Source organism: Staurois parvus, unplaced genomic scaffold (assembly GCF_062004578.1).
Source record: "Staurois parvus isolate SC_StPar_1 unplaced genomic scaffold, SC_StPar_1.0 ptg000025l, whole genome shotgun sequence".
In the NCBI taxonomy this organism is placed as follows: Eukaryota; Metazoa; Chordata; class Amphibia; order Anura; family Ranidae; genus Staurois; species Staurois parvus.
In genome coordinates this window covers 6,733,249-6,747,969 of record NW_028317821.1, presented here as the reverse complement: position 1 = coordinate 6,747,969, position 14,721 = coordinate 6,733,249, and the positions used below count along the sequence as shown (strand labels likewise).

At 42.3% G+C, this 14,721-nt stretch overlaps 1 protein-coding gene across 1 annotated transcript in view; it reads left to right on the top strand.

Annotated features, from left to right (window-relative positions):
* The window catches only part of LOC149471214 (sodium-coupled monocarboxylate transporter 1-like), an 88,883-nt gene extending 76,116 nt beyond the window's left edge, over positions 1-12,767 (top strand). Inside the window, exon 15 of the mRNA XM_089652735.1 lies at positions 12,501-12,767. Within this exon, the coding sequence (XP_089508861.1) occupies positions 12,501-12,602 (102 nt within the window). The 3' untranslated portion in view covers positions 12,603-12,767. The remainder of the gene's footprint in view (positions 1-12,500) is intronic.
* The last annotated feature ends 1,954 nt before the right edge of the window (positions 12,768-14,721 follow it).

Genomic DNA, 14,721 nt, shown 5'->3' with positions numbered 1-14,721 from the left:
CTGCCATAGGCCCCCGTACCGCCTGGTCACGCTGCTGCTGGGTCCACAGTGTGACATGGGTCCTTGTACCGCCTCCCATTGCTCCCACTGCATGTGCCACTTTCAGGTCTCCTCACACTCCTGCTGGTTTCCATTTTGTCATAGGTTGCTGTATGGCCTCCCATTGCTGCTGCTTCCACCGCCACACTGTGGCTCCAAACACTGGTTTTGGCCCCGTGACTGGCCAAATGAGTGAAGTGTGCGGTGATTCTAAGATCGACGGCACTCATCTGCATGTCATACTGAGTGACAGTATTATTTCTCTTCCCCAGCAGACTCCAAGGGCATTTAAATTAAAGGTACAGTGTTCTGCACTAATATTAAGTCTCTCTGAAGCCTAGAAACACCCTTTTATAAGTTAAATTCACAGCGAATTTATTCGACTCGAATCGAATATTGTCCACGAATTCGCCGAATCAGTCGAATCGAATTTTTCATTTCTTCGCTCATCTCTAGGTATAACCTAACAAAGATCTATTTGACCTATACGTTCACAACCATAAGAAAGGAAACAATGGACATCAAACATCCATCTGTTAAATATTGCAATTCAAGTAGCAAGGAAAATGTAAGGAAAGGATTTTAATTGAGGATCAATTTTCAATTCCACCACCAGATATCAGCAAAGGACAAAAGTCCAGACGATATTAGCTCCGTTCAGATCCACTACAGTCACCAAGATATTCAGTGTGCACTGGTGATTAGCAGAAAGAGCATTTTTAAATCTCCCACCCTCTTTTAAATCCTCCACGCCGGCCGACATATGACATCAACGGCCGGGTGTGGACGTCTAAGATACACATGTAGAAAAAACTGTATACTTACCTGATGGTAATTTTCCTTTCCTGACGCTTAAGCATGACAGCATACACAAATGGATATAGGCTCCGCCCCCTGCCAGGACTAATTATACTGTATAAATGAGTCACCTTCTCAATGGCGGCAGTCTCATAACAATACACAATGTGAAGCCTAAGGGAGGGACCTGTATGCTGTCATGTTTAAGCATCAGGAAAGGAAAATTACCATCAGGAAAGTATGCAATTTCCGTTTTCCTAACAAGCATGACAGCATAAACGAATGGGATGTAGCACAATAATAAACAACAAAGTGTTTTATTTAATCCATAGACCTGCCTAACACTGAACAACCAAAGTCAACTGTCATTAAGGCAGCCTGATCCAGTTTATAATGGGCCAGAAACGTGCTGAATTTGAGACCAATTTGCTGTTCTGCATATCAATTCAGGAGATACTGGGTGGTCCAACTTCTTTCCTTGATAAGCCCTCAAAGCCAATGTCCTTGCAGACACGGCACGCCCTTTCCTTATCCCGCCAAGAATGATGAGCAGAATTTCTGCTTTCCTAAAGGAGGCTGTCATCTTGGTGTATAATTTTAGTGCAGAACCAACATCCAAATTGTAAGGCTTCTCTGCCGACTCATCCTGAGCTGCTGAAATATTCTGTTTCAGATAGAATGATTTATTTACTTTAAGATGATGATGTGGAAGAGTCTTCAGTAGTACCTTATTGGGGAAGTAGCAGCAATAAGGAGGCTTACAGCCTAAGGCTTGAATGTCTGACACCCTTCTCCCTGATGTTATGGCTGTCAGGAACACTGCCTTAAATGTTACATTCCATATTGAAGAGGACTGATTCCGTAAAAACGAGACTAGGACAACATATTCAACACTACCTGAAGATCCAATGGAGGGAGGAATCTTTCTGGAGGATGTATTCTGGTGCAGGCTCTCCGGAACTGACGAACTAGATAGCGTGTGGCCCACCTTATTCCTGTTAGCAAGGAGAAAGCTGAGACTTGCACTCTAAGCTTGTTCACTCTTAGGCCCTTTTCCAGGCCTGCTTGTAGGAAATTTAGCACGTGTGGTTCTGATGGTGACATAGGACTGAATCCTTGAGACTCAGAAGATGGCGAACCTTTCCCATACTTTGTAATCAAAACCTTGTTGAATGCAAGAGCGTCTACCACAAATCATGTTTATCCCAGAGGATAAGCATCCAGCTTCATCTAATCTTTGACTCTCAGCTTCCATGATGCCAGGGGAAGCTTGGATGGGTTTGGATTTAATACTTGCTGCTGGAGCAGATTTGATTTCCCCGGAAGCATTGGATTCGTGGTTCCAGTGTAATAAATTGTAGCAATGGGAAGGCCTGCAGGGCCACAGAGGGATGATTGCAATCACCATTTCTGGGTGTTTGCGTATCCTGTTGAGTAATTTGGAGATTAGTGGTACTAGTGGAAACACATAAGCTAGTTCGCAAACCAAATTAGAGTTGAGCGCATCCATCAGGAATCTCAACCTTGACAAGAAACACTTGCACTTTGTGTTGGTTGGAGTTGCCATTAGATCAAGATCCAGACATCCCTGTTGACTGCATATCCACTGAAAGACTGACCAATTCAGGGACCATTTGTTGTTGTCCAAAGTCTTGCGATTCAAGGTATTCACCAAGAAATTTTGAGGGGCTGGAATATATGTGACTGCCAGATGAGCCAGGAGTCGCCGAGCCCATGTTATGATGGGTGACACTTTGGCCAACAGTATTGCTTACAGTACAGCGCTACATATATCACAATGTTGAATTCTATAAAAGTCCAAAACAGCACTTAAAACCATAAAAATCCCTAGGTGTCTGCTAAGACCCTCACAAAATAGATGCAATTGGATGCAATCCTCATAAAAATAATACTCATTGGTGAAATGAAATAAAATTCCTTGTCAACTTCCATACAGATAGAGTCCCTTCCGTCCGTGTGCACAAAGTGGTACTAGATAGAATCACCAGTAGTGAGGAACCATCACCATCAGCCTCTCACCTGATGAATGGACCTACTTAACTTTGTTCTAGTTGCGCCTTTAACCCTATTATCCCCGGGTTATGGGGATATCCCAGTACCCCCCTGGTGATGCACATATGCGACCGCAGACCTGTTGCCCATGTGTAGCACATGAGTTCTGCAGACCTATGTTCAGCTAAGAGGCCGTTAAAGTGAGAAAGTGTAGAAGTATCTGACATGAGCACCAGTGGAGGGTCTGGATTGATCCGGATTGCCTGGGTCAGCCTGATCTTCTGGTGTGTAGAGCAACTCTTCCATTGCCTCAGGAATCGTACCTGAAAGGGTCTCATCCGCCAATGGGCCCACTTCACCATCGGTATAGTGGAGGACAGAATCCCCAAGAGCTTCAAACACTGAGATGCTGAAAGGTAAGACCTCCACCTGCTTCAGAGGAGATTTGACACCTTCTCCGTTGGGAGTTCTATTGTATTCTTGCAGGTGTCCAGGACTCCTCTTAGGAATACCATTCGCTGTGCAGGGACTCGCTAGCTCTTTTCCCAGTTGATGATCCATCTAAATTTCAGCAAGGTTTGGACTAGGATTTCCCGATGGCTGGACCTGAGGATTTTGTGCTATTAGCAAAATACTGTCCAAGCAGTGAAACACTTGCAGGCCCTGCTTGCACAGGATTACAATGACTGGAAGCAAAATTTTGGAAAACATTCTTGGTGAGGTGGCCAGGCCAAATGGTAAGCAGATGAACTGGAAATGATACCTCAAAATCGCAAACCGGAAATGTCTGTGGTAGTGCAGGTGCACTGGGATGTGCAAATAAGCGTCCTTCAGGTCCAGGGACAACATACAGTCTCCTCGCCTAATTAATTGGGTGACTGACTGTTAGGATTCGATCCAGAAGGACTGGATTCTTATGTTCCTGTTTAGACTTTTTAGATCCAAGACTGACCTTAAGTCTCCTTTTTTTTTCTTACTGAGAAAAGTGGAGAATAGAACCCTTGATAACTTTCTTGAATAGATACTGGTTCTATACCCTTCTTGTGCAGAAGTGTCTGGATGTACTCACACATTACTTGTCACTTCTGCTGACAGTGTGGAAGTTTTGTGAGTATGAAGTGAGGAACAGCAGGGAAAGAGAAGAATTCCAAATGATGATCCTGCTAGACCACATCAATGACCCAAGGGTCTCTGATCTGCTCCACCCAGGCATGTGCAAAATTGTGCAATCTGGCACCCACTGCACACATCTAAGCAGACCAACCCTTAAAAGGGCTTCTGTTGTTATGCTGGAGTTGCATTTGGCTTGGCCAGCTGTGCGACCGATGTGTGGGATGACTTCCATCTTCTCCTGTGATCTTTGCCTGGTCTGTAAGACCTGAAATCCCACAGCCTACTTACATATTGTCTTCTTTCTGGTTGCCAACGTTATCTGGATTTCAGATCCTGAGGGTTCACAGGCACCGCCAGTGGATGTGTAAATTCTTTTCACGTCGGCATCCATTCTTCTATCAAGGGCATCCTTAAAGGACACAGCCTTGTCCATTGGCATTGTACCTTGCCTGGCTAGTCTGATGACCACTGCATCTACCAGAGGCGCCATCTCTAGAGGTCAAACTTCGTTTTCCTTAAATGGATACATCTTGGCAAATCTATTAGACAGTAATAGTTTTCTGTCTACTTTCTTCCATTCATCATGAATGAGATCTTTAACTTCCTTTTGTTAAGGCAAAGGAAATAACTGATCTCTTAAACTCTGGATAATGCTAACTGGATTTGGCTGGTTGTACTATCTCCTCCTCCCAATCGAGAGCTTCCCTGATTTCTCTGACTAGGGGCTGCACCAGGGCAAAGCCAAAGCTGACCATAAGGTCTTCCTCTGCTTGGGAATCCTCCCCTGACACAGATGCTGGAAAAGGTTCCCTCGGGGAACTCTTTTGCACCAACTGTGGGCTTGATACAGAAGTTGGAGCTTGACTTGGTTTGGCAGATAATTCCTGTAGGGACTCCTTGACAGATTGTCTGGTTAAGGAGGCTATGTCAACCTTTGCCTCTTTATTTGTCACTGCTTCCAGCAAGCATGCCCAGCACAACATTTTCCCTGTGAGTGCTGTTTGGCCACATCCCAGCTAGATCATTCCCGTGGGAATCTTCGTGCCGTATGGTCTCCATTCTATGTCGGCCTTCCTGGCGGTACTTTGAATGGGTTGCTTTCTCGGCTTAAGACAGACCCCTGAGGCTCATATGGCCCATCTTTGCTTGTGGAAGATCAGTGCTGCTTATGAGGACTGAAAAGATTTACAATCTGTTAGCCGTGCACTCTTTTGAACTGACGACAAAAAAAACCTACTTACCTAACCCTCACCTTAGACTATGTGGCTGGTCTCTGGGAGAGCTCATGACTTTTCTTTAAATGAAGTTGTAAGCAAACCAGCTCAGCAACCAAACTACATGGCCTAATAGATATGAACAGAGTGTAGCCTACCTCTATCTGGACAAGTCCCGAAACGGCACTGACAGGTAACTACTGCAAGAAAATATTGCCAGCGAGTCTCACAGGCTCCATTAAATAGAAGGTATAGCAGTGTTTGCAAAGTATAGTGATAGTGCAACAAAGTGCAGCAATAGTACAGCAAAGTATATTGATAGTACAACAAAGTACAGTAATAATATAACAAAGTATAGCGATAGTACAACAAAGTACGGCAATAGTACAGCAAAATAATACAGAGACTGGCTCCAACATACCTGACACTATGTGTACTCTGGCTTCCTGCAGTGCACCGTGCTAGATGAGCTGGCTGCTTAAGAAGTGGTGGGGGAGGAAAGATCCTCCCTGAGACAGGTGTAACCATTCTTATCCATTGGCACTCCAGCCCTCCAACCGCCACATTTGGGGTGGACTGGAAGTAGTCCCAATGCCATGTAGGTACACCTCTGCCAACCAGATGTCCGCCAGGCACCGGAAGTTCACCAGGCACCATTTTGGAAAGGAGAAGGTGCCCTAAATTCTCTAGAACCAACCCAAACACTTAACAAGTTGAGCAAACGCCGCAACACTTATCAGAAATAAGTGGGAACAATCCCCACACACCTAAACCTTAACCATGTGTACTGAACTGGTACTGCCAACAATACACAAACCAACATGGATACAATTACATGACCCAGAGACCAGCATCCTACAACCCAGTACCTGGATATGGGGGAGGCCTCCCTCTTATAGGAGTTTTACATCCTGTGCAGAGAGAGCTTTGCCACAGGAAAATGCTGCCATTGGGAAGGTGACTCATATATATATATATATATATATATATATATATATATATATATATATATATATATATATAGTATAACCGGTCCTGAGACTTGGCAGGGGGCGAAACCTATACCCATTTGTGTATGCTTGTGTCAGGAAAGTATATGTATAGTCAAAAGTTTTTTTTCAGTTTTTGGATACAGTAGGGAAGGGAAAACCCCATCAGATTATTTTTTGCAGTCCCTGTTCTGTTAGGAAGATTTTCCTTAATTTCCTGTCCTGGAGAGGCAACAGTGAGAAGAAACCTTAACAAAATGAGGGGAACTTTCCGTCTTAGACTGTTGTCTTTAGAACAGGAAGAAAATTTCCCCTTTAAACATATACAACATTTTGGGTTTCCCATCTATTTCAGTCTCAGTGGGACATAGCAATATAAATTGTAGAAAACGAAAGGTGGTGCTGAAATCCCACATTTTATTGCATACCCCCTTATTATGTGGGGATTGCATTGCTGTGCAGTGCCTAAACACTTGGCAGCTCCTGCAAGTCAGGAGTATTCCAAGGGCAATTAAACAACAATGTTACCATCAAAGTAACAAATATTCTGAGGAAACTAATTCTCAAACCACTCAGTCAACACAATTTACTTGTGTGGATCTCTGTACTCAAATATAAAAATAGTAATAAATAACCAAGGAATAGACCACTGGAAAAAGGGAACTCCACTTTCATGGGAAATAAAAAAAAAAGAAGTAAAATAGAGTAAATAAAATTAATAAAGCATATACAATTGCTACTCAGCTCATATTGTAATTAAATGTTATTAAAATTACTTTACCTTTTCAATCAGCAGCACTGTAATTTTCTGTAAAATGCTATGCATTATGGCTACTTGTAGGCTTTCTGTACACAGATGATGTACAAAACGCCCCCTGAAAATGTCATTTCCTGCTTGATTGACTGGCTAACTGATTTTCCCAGAAGTCTGCACTAAGATACAAGTATGATTTTTGGCATTCCCTGCAGCAAAAAATATCAATTCTGGTGAGATACTCCCAAAGGGAAATCTTTTCTAAAGGGATGCAGACCCTGCCACTTTCCTCATTAGAACCCTGCAGGTGCAGCAGCTGATTTATAATTATAAAACCTATCCCAGGCAGATCAACTCTGCACATGGACACTGACAAACAATTATATCTTCAGAATAAGAACATTTAGGAATCTGAAACAAAGTTTGTTAAAATCCCTGCAATGTATGTAGATCACCCACAGGGGAATGTTTTTTTCTCAACAAAAGTGGAGTTACTCTTTAACCACTTGCCGCCCAGCCACTGCATATAAACGGCGGCAGGGTGGCGCTCGTAGGCAAAAGCACGTTTTAAAACGTCTGCCTTCAAAACAGGTAGGGGGCGCGCGCCCGCCCTACCTGTGCTGCGGGTGTCAGCAGCAGGTCTCCGCCGCCGGGTCACGGTCGGTTTTTACCGGCCGTTTTCCTGCGGTGATCACTGACACAGAGCAGGGCTGCATTGTTTACACACAGCCCTGCTCTGTGACAGTTCGCCGACAAGCTGCAGAGGGAGAGAAGAGTTTTTCTCCCTCGATCAGCTCCCCCCCTCCCCCCGTCCAGTACACACCCCCGCCCCCTAGTAAAACACTCCCCTTACACAGCAAATTCTAAAAATGTTAATCCCTTCCTCCCCAGTGACATTAGTACAGTTTCAGTGTTTTTTTTCACTGATCACTGTATTGGTGTCACTGGGGATGTCAGTGACCCCAAGTCAGTTCCCCCCCCCAGTGTCAAAATGTCCGCCGCAGTCCCGCCATAAGTCGCTGGTCGCCGCCATATGTCGCTGATTGCTGCCATATGTTGCTGATCGGCGCCATTATTAGTATAAATAAAAATTAAAAATCCCAGTATCTTTCCCGCCATTTGTAAGCGCTATAACTTTCACGTAAACATATTAATTTACACGTATTGGGGTTTTTTTTAGCAAAGACATGTCGCAGAATGCATTTTGGCAGAAATTTATGACTAAATTTGATTTTTGCATCAAAATTGTCAGCCTTTACATACTATATATTTTTTTATAGTTGAAAGTAAAAAATATTGTTTTTCTTCAAAATTTTTGGCCTTTTTTTGTTTATAGCGTGAAAAATAAAAAGCGCACAGGTGATCAAATTACACCGAAAGAAAGCTCTATTTGTGTGAAAAAAAGGACGTAAATTTTTTTGGGTGCAGCATTGCATGACCGCGCAATTATCAGTTGAATTAGTGCAGCGCCGAGTAGCAAAAAGAGGCCTGGTCAATAAGGGGCGTAAATCCTCAGGAGCTCAAGTGGTTAACCATAGTTTTATTCTTTATTCAAATTCTAAAAGTAAAAACATCCATGTAAACATCCAAAATATACCACAACCCTACAACATAAAATGAGAACGTTGTCAAAAGTTAAAATCTATGTCCGGACAGGTGGAAACTATACAATTAAAAGTCATTGTAAATATATGTAAACTGAATGATTACATCTATTAATAATTTGGATTCTTTTGTTCCCTCTTTGAAGTTTGTTTCATGCTACCACTGATAATTGTTGTCATGCATACAGTGGTGGACTGACAACTCATGGGGCCCCCGGGCAATAGGGGATCATGGGGCCCCATGTCTTCACCCACACTCAAGCCACACCCAAAAAAGCCTATGAAAGGTACCAGGGCATCTCATGGGACCTCCTACTGACCCGAGGGCATCTCATGGGACCTCCTACTGACCCGAGTTCCCAAATGGTCAGTCCGCCCCTGCATGCATATAGGCATGGTTAGAAAAGGGGGGTATATGGCACAAGGGTTGCCAGGTGTATAATGGTGATATGAGTTCATCAAAAAGTAAATTTGGAACTTCTTTGTGAATTCCTGCTGGCCTCAGACATTTGCTGTAGTACCGTCTCAGAGACTGAAGTGGCTCTGGGTGAACAGATACAGAAAAGAGTGGGTCTAAGTGTAAAATAAAACATTTTTTGGAGTAAAAGACAATTGGCAACGTACACAAACGATTATATGAACTTGTTCGTCAATAAGTTAGGGCCTTTGTTGATAATCTTTGCCATAGCAGGATACCTTGGTATAAACAAACACACTAGGTGGGCTGGTGGGTAACCTGCACAGCCAAGGAGACACAACAGAGGGTGGCAGACTAAGTGCAGTAAATTACAGGCAGTGTTAGGTGCATGTAAATTAGCAACTCATGAGGTACATAAGAAATGGCACATTTTATATATCACAATGGTCAGCAGTTGACTCTGGCATGTGGTGGAGTCTTTTCTGTACAACGTGCAGCCTTGTTGTCCACCAGTAGGGCCAAAAACTGGATATCATGGAGGAAACCGAAACCAAAAAGATGGCCACTGGACTCCATTGGAATGCAGAGTAGTAGAAGTGATGTTGGGGCCTACATGTTTCAAGCCGTCCATGCTTCTTTCTCAAGCCCTACTTATGCACAACAAGTCTGCAAGTTTTACAGAAGAGACTCCTTGCTCCACATGCCAGAGCCAGCTGCTGACCATGGTGATATAATAAAAGTGCCATTTCTAACGTACTATGTGTGTTGCTAATTTACATGCACCTAATACTGCCTGTAATTTACTTACCCTAGGTTCACATCTGTGCGGGTGGTGCCGCTGCAGATATGCACAAAAATCCATGCAGCCGCACCACCCGCACAGAGAAATGCGGACCCACTGGCGGGTGCCATTAGTTCTAATGGCACACCGCACGCACTGGAATATGCAACCATACTGGGAACTGAGGTTCCCGTGTGGGCTGCGTTTTCAGAAGAAGTGCAGGGACTTCTTCCCTGCATGTCACAGGCATGGAAGTCCATTCAAATGAATGGGCTCTTGTGCCCGTGCAACACGTGGCCCGCATGGCAGCATATATGTGAATTGGGGGTTAGTCTGGCTTCCCCTGGTGTGTCTCCTGGGCTCTACCAGCCCACCTAGTGTGTTCACTTGTACCAAGGTGCCCTGCTATGCTAAAGATTACCACCAGAGACCCTCATTTATTGATGAACGAGTTCTTTTACCTGTTTGCATAAGTTGCCAGTTGTCTTTCACTGAAATAAATATGCTTTATATTACACTTAGATCACGCCCCCTCCTCTCTCTATGTATATAGGTATGGTCTAACTTTCCTCTGGAACTTGAGAAGTCTAAAAATTTCCAACCCATTTATAATGGTCTTAGAACGATCATTTTTGTGAACTAGTGTTTTTTAAGACAGGTCTGTCATTTTAATAGTGGTGGTTGCAACGTGTTAAAGCTGAATGTTTCTATATTGGGATTTTTCTGCAATTATTAAAGTGTCTTGGGAGGGCTAATTAACTTTTATTTCCTCCTGGTTGACTTTGATTCATATATCTGCATTAACGTTTGCATCACACACATTCAATAACTATGATTAAAAGTGAGAATCAATATTGAAAGGATGTAGTATAACTATTAACCATTTAGGGCTGGTACACACTATAGAAGTGCAGTCCTGATGAGTTCTGGATGTGTTTTTACATGCACATTTTTGGAGCGTTTTTTACACGTTCCAGTGCATTTTTATGCATCCCAGTTCATGTTTCCTCTTTTTCTTCAATTCAAATAGAGAAATGTGTGTTCCAGTGCATTTGTGGTGCGTTCCAGTGTGTTTTTTATGCATTTTACCACGTTCAAGTACAGTTCTGTGCAGAAAAAATGCAACCTGTTATACTTTTTTCTACAACTGGAATGCACTGGAATTGCAAGCACTGATGTGAACTATGACATTGACAACCATTTAACCTACTTTCTGTGCATTTTGGATGCAGAAAAAAAGCACACTGAAATGCATATAGTATGAACTGGCCCTTAATGATGATTTTTGTTTTGCCTATGGAGCAGGGTGGGAGAGGTACAATGAAATTAACCACTTGCCGCCCAGCCACCGCATATAAACGGTGGCAGGGCAGCACTCGTAGGCAAAAGCACGTTTTAAAACGGCTGCCTTCAAAACAGGTAGGGGGCGCGCGCCCGCCCTACCTGTCCCGCGGGTGTCAGCAGCAGGTCTCCGCCGCCGGGTCACGGACGTTTTTTACCGGCCATTTTCCCGTGATGAGCGGTGATCACTGACACAGAGCAGGGCTGCATTGTTTACACACAGCCCTGCTCTGTGACAGTTCGCCGACAAGCTGCAGAGGGAGAGAAGAGTTTCTCTCCCTCGATCAGCTCCCCCCTCCCTCCCCCCCGTCCAGTACACACCCCCGCCCTCTAGTAAAACACTCCCCTTACACAGCAAATTCTAAAAATGTTAACCCCTTCCTCCCCAGTGACATTAATACAGTTTCAGTGTTTTTTTTTCACTGATCACTGTATTGGTGTCACTGGGGATGCCAGTGACCCCAAGTCAGTCCCCCCCCAGTGTCAAAATGTCCGCCGCAGTCCCGCCATAAGTTGCTGGTCGCTGTCATATGTCGCTGATTGCCGCCATATGTCGCTGATCGGCGACATTATTAGTATAAATAAAAATTAAAAATCCCAGTATCTTTCCCGCCATTTGTAAACGCTATAACTTTCACGTAAACCAATTAATTTACACGTATTGGGTTTTTTTTTTAGCAAAGACCTGTCGCAGAATGCATTTTGGCAGAAATTTACGACTAAATTTGATTTTTGCATTTTTTTTTTTTTACTGGACATGTTTTATAGCAAAAAGTCCAAAATATTGTTTTTTTTTCCTCAAAATTGTCAGCCTTTTTTTTTTTTATAGCACAAAAAATAAAAACCGCACAGGCAATCAAATACCACCAAAAGAAAGCTCAATTTGTGGGGAAAAAAAGCATGTAAATTTCATTTATGACCGCGCAATTGTCCGTTAAACTAGCGCAGCGCTGTATAGCAGAAAAATGGTGTAAATTGCAGTATTTATACCATAGTTTGTAGACGCTATAACTTCCACACAAAGCAATCAATATACACTTATTGGAATTTTTGTTACCAAATACATGTAGCAGAATACATTTTGGCCTAAATTTATAACCAACTTTGAGTTTACTATATATTTTTTATAGCTGAAAGTAAAAAATATTGTTTTTCTTCAAAATTTTTGGCCTTTTTTTGTTTATAGCGTGAAAAATAAAAAGCACACAGGTGATCAAATACCACTGAAAGAAAGCTCTATTTGTGTAAATTTTGTTTGGGTGCAGCATTGCATGACCACGCAATTATCAGTTGAATTAGTGCAGCGCCGAGTAGCAAAAAGAGGCCTGGTCATTAAGGGGGGTAAATCCTCAGGAGCTCAAGTGGTTAACTGTTGAAAAATACAAAACACAAAAAAATGCTCTCTTCATATCTAATGGTTCCTTTTTTTTTTTCAGCAGGATAATATTGAAATTTTAGAATGGAAGTCACGCAATGTACAAGGACATGACAATCCAGCCTATACATCAGATAATTTAAATCTATCACAAATGAAATGAATATAAATAATAAATGAAACTTATTTTAAGGGATGTTGTTAGAATTGTGTCTTCATTTCACTGTAATATTTGTTGTTGTCATGCTATTTACCAATTGTCAATGCTGTCTATTCTTCTTAGATATATTTACATTAAATATTTATTTAATAAATGTATTTTAAATGACATGCTGATTGCTTGGCCTCATTGTTGTGAGGACTGATTAAGGAGGACCCTGTATGTCAGAATGGTCAGAATAAGGCAGGGTCAGTTCACACTGGACAGCTTATTCATTTGAATGAACTACAACACGCACTGGAACACGGAACAAGTAGTGCAGGCACTACTTCAGATCATACTGCACCAAACAGCACTGTGCAGCCGAACAATGCTAGTTGGTGGCCACATATGCACTTTGTGTGAGAGATACATTTGGGGTGCAATTAACAATTCATTGACACCTTCATGCTCTCATGGACAGGGCACTCACCTGTGGTGAAGGAAATAAAAATGGAACATGTCTTTCATGCATTGCGTTTTGGTGTGAACCGGCCATAAAAGAGGAAGAATGACATCTAGATAAGCAAGCCAGCTACGGTGATAAGAGTGAGAATATAAAACACAGGTATTTTCTGAAATTTAAGTCAACTTAAAAAAAAAATTAAAAAAAATAAGATGGAATGGCCCATGCAGATTATCCCAATGGCCAAGAGGGTCAGACAAAGAAAAAGAAAGAATTACTGGTGTGGATAGAGACTCCATATTTAAATAGGCAGCAATATCTAAATATGTAGAAGGCCATTACAGAAACTAGATGCAGTCAGGTAGCAGTAGTTAAAAAAACAGCCAGAAGACAATAGGAATTCACGTCAGGGTGTGTCTTCAGGGATCTGTGTGTTGGCAAGCTATAATTACTTGACTTTATAGGAACACAATATGATTTGTACGCATTCATTCTGCAAGGAATACCAAGTGCTATGTGTGCATTTTACCTGGAGTACCGATAATTGGACATATATTATAGATATTCACCCCCCCCCAACCCAACTCCTGTATACACCACTTTTCATAAAATGTGAGATATTACAATGCAGTATGATCGATCCATAATGAATGTAAAAAAATGGAACCTGAATGTTTTGGATGGAGGCATCTCAGTACGTTCCAATAATGTTGCCCATCCCCCCCTTCCCTTTAGGGATGAAATAATTACTAATTTTGTATAATTCTTAATTCAACCACCAATGGAAGGCTTCAGCACCTAATCTAGGGGGTGACAGTTGGTTATTGAATAGAAGAGCTAAGGGAAAAAAGGAAGAAGTAAGATTTTTATTAATCCATGATTTATCCCATAATGCTAGTGAATGGGAAAGCATTGGTGCGAGAATGAGAGGTCCTTCCCTTGGAGGTTTTCATTTAAAAAAAGTTCTGTTGTACTGAATACATATAAACTGGACATCGAAAAAAGAGTAAAAGTCCACATTAAAAACAGACTAACATTAAGGCTCCTTTCACACTTGCCATGGTGATTACTGCCCTCCCTAAAAAGCGATTTGCAGTGAATTGCTTTTCATAGGACAGTGAAAAGGAGGCCTTCAGACCTATAGAGGGGACAGGGATGATTCTGCTGCCTCCTAATGCCTGTGGGTTTTTTTTATTGCTGACCAGGGAATTTGCATGGCTCCAAAACTTTGAGCCAAGTGGTCCTATTCACCTAAAAGAGAGGGTTTGACAGGTGGTATCACCTGTCAGACTCAGCATGTAGCAATAAAATTGTAACACCCAGATGCAAAGTCAATGGTTGTCTCTGATCACTGCTGTAAAGTCCTGTGAATGTAGTCTTAAAGTGTATGCCTGGTCAAAAATTAAAAAAATATGCTGTACATCTCTTCTATAAGTGCACATTTCCCAATTTTTTGACCCATACAAAAAAAACCAAAAGAAAAAAACCTCTTGATCTGTTGAAATTCCACTGAACTCCTAGAGGTAAGATGATATTGCTACCTTTGCTGCATTGAAATTCCATGCTTTGTTGTCAACCTTGCCCAGGACTAAAGGACACCTCCCCTCTCCTCATAACTATAACATAAGGGGAAGTGTTATGTAGTCCAGAGGGGAGAACTCAGGGCTGACAAGATTG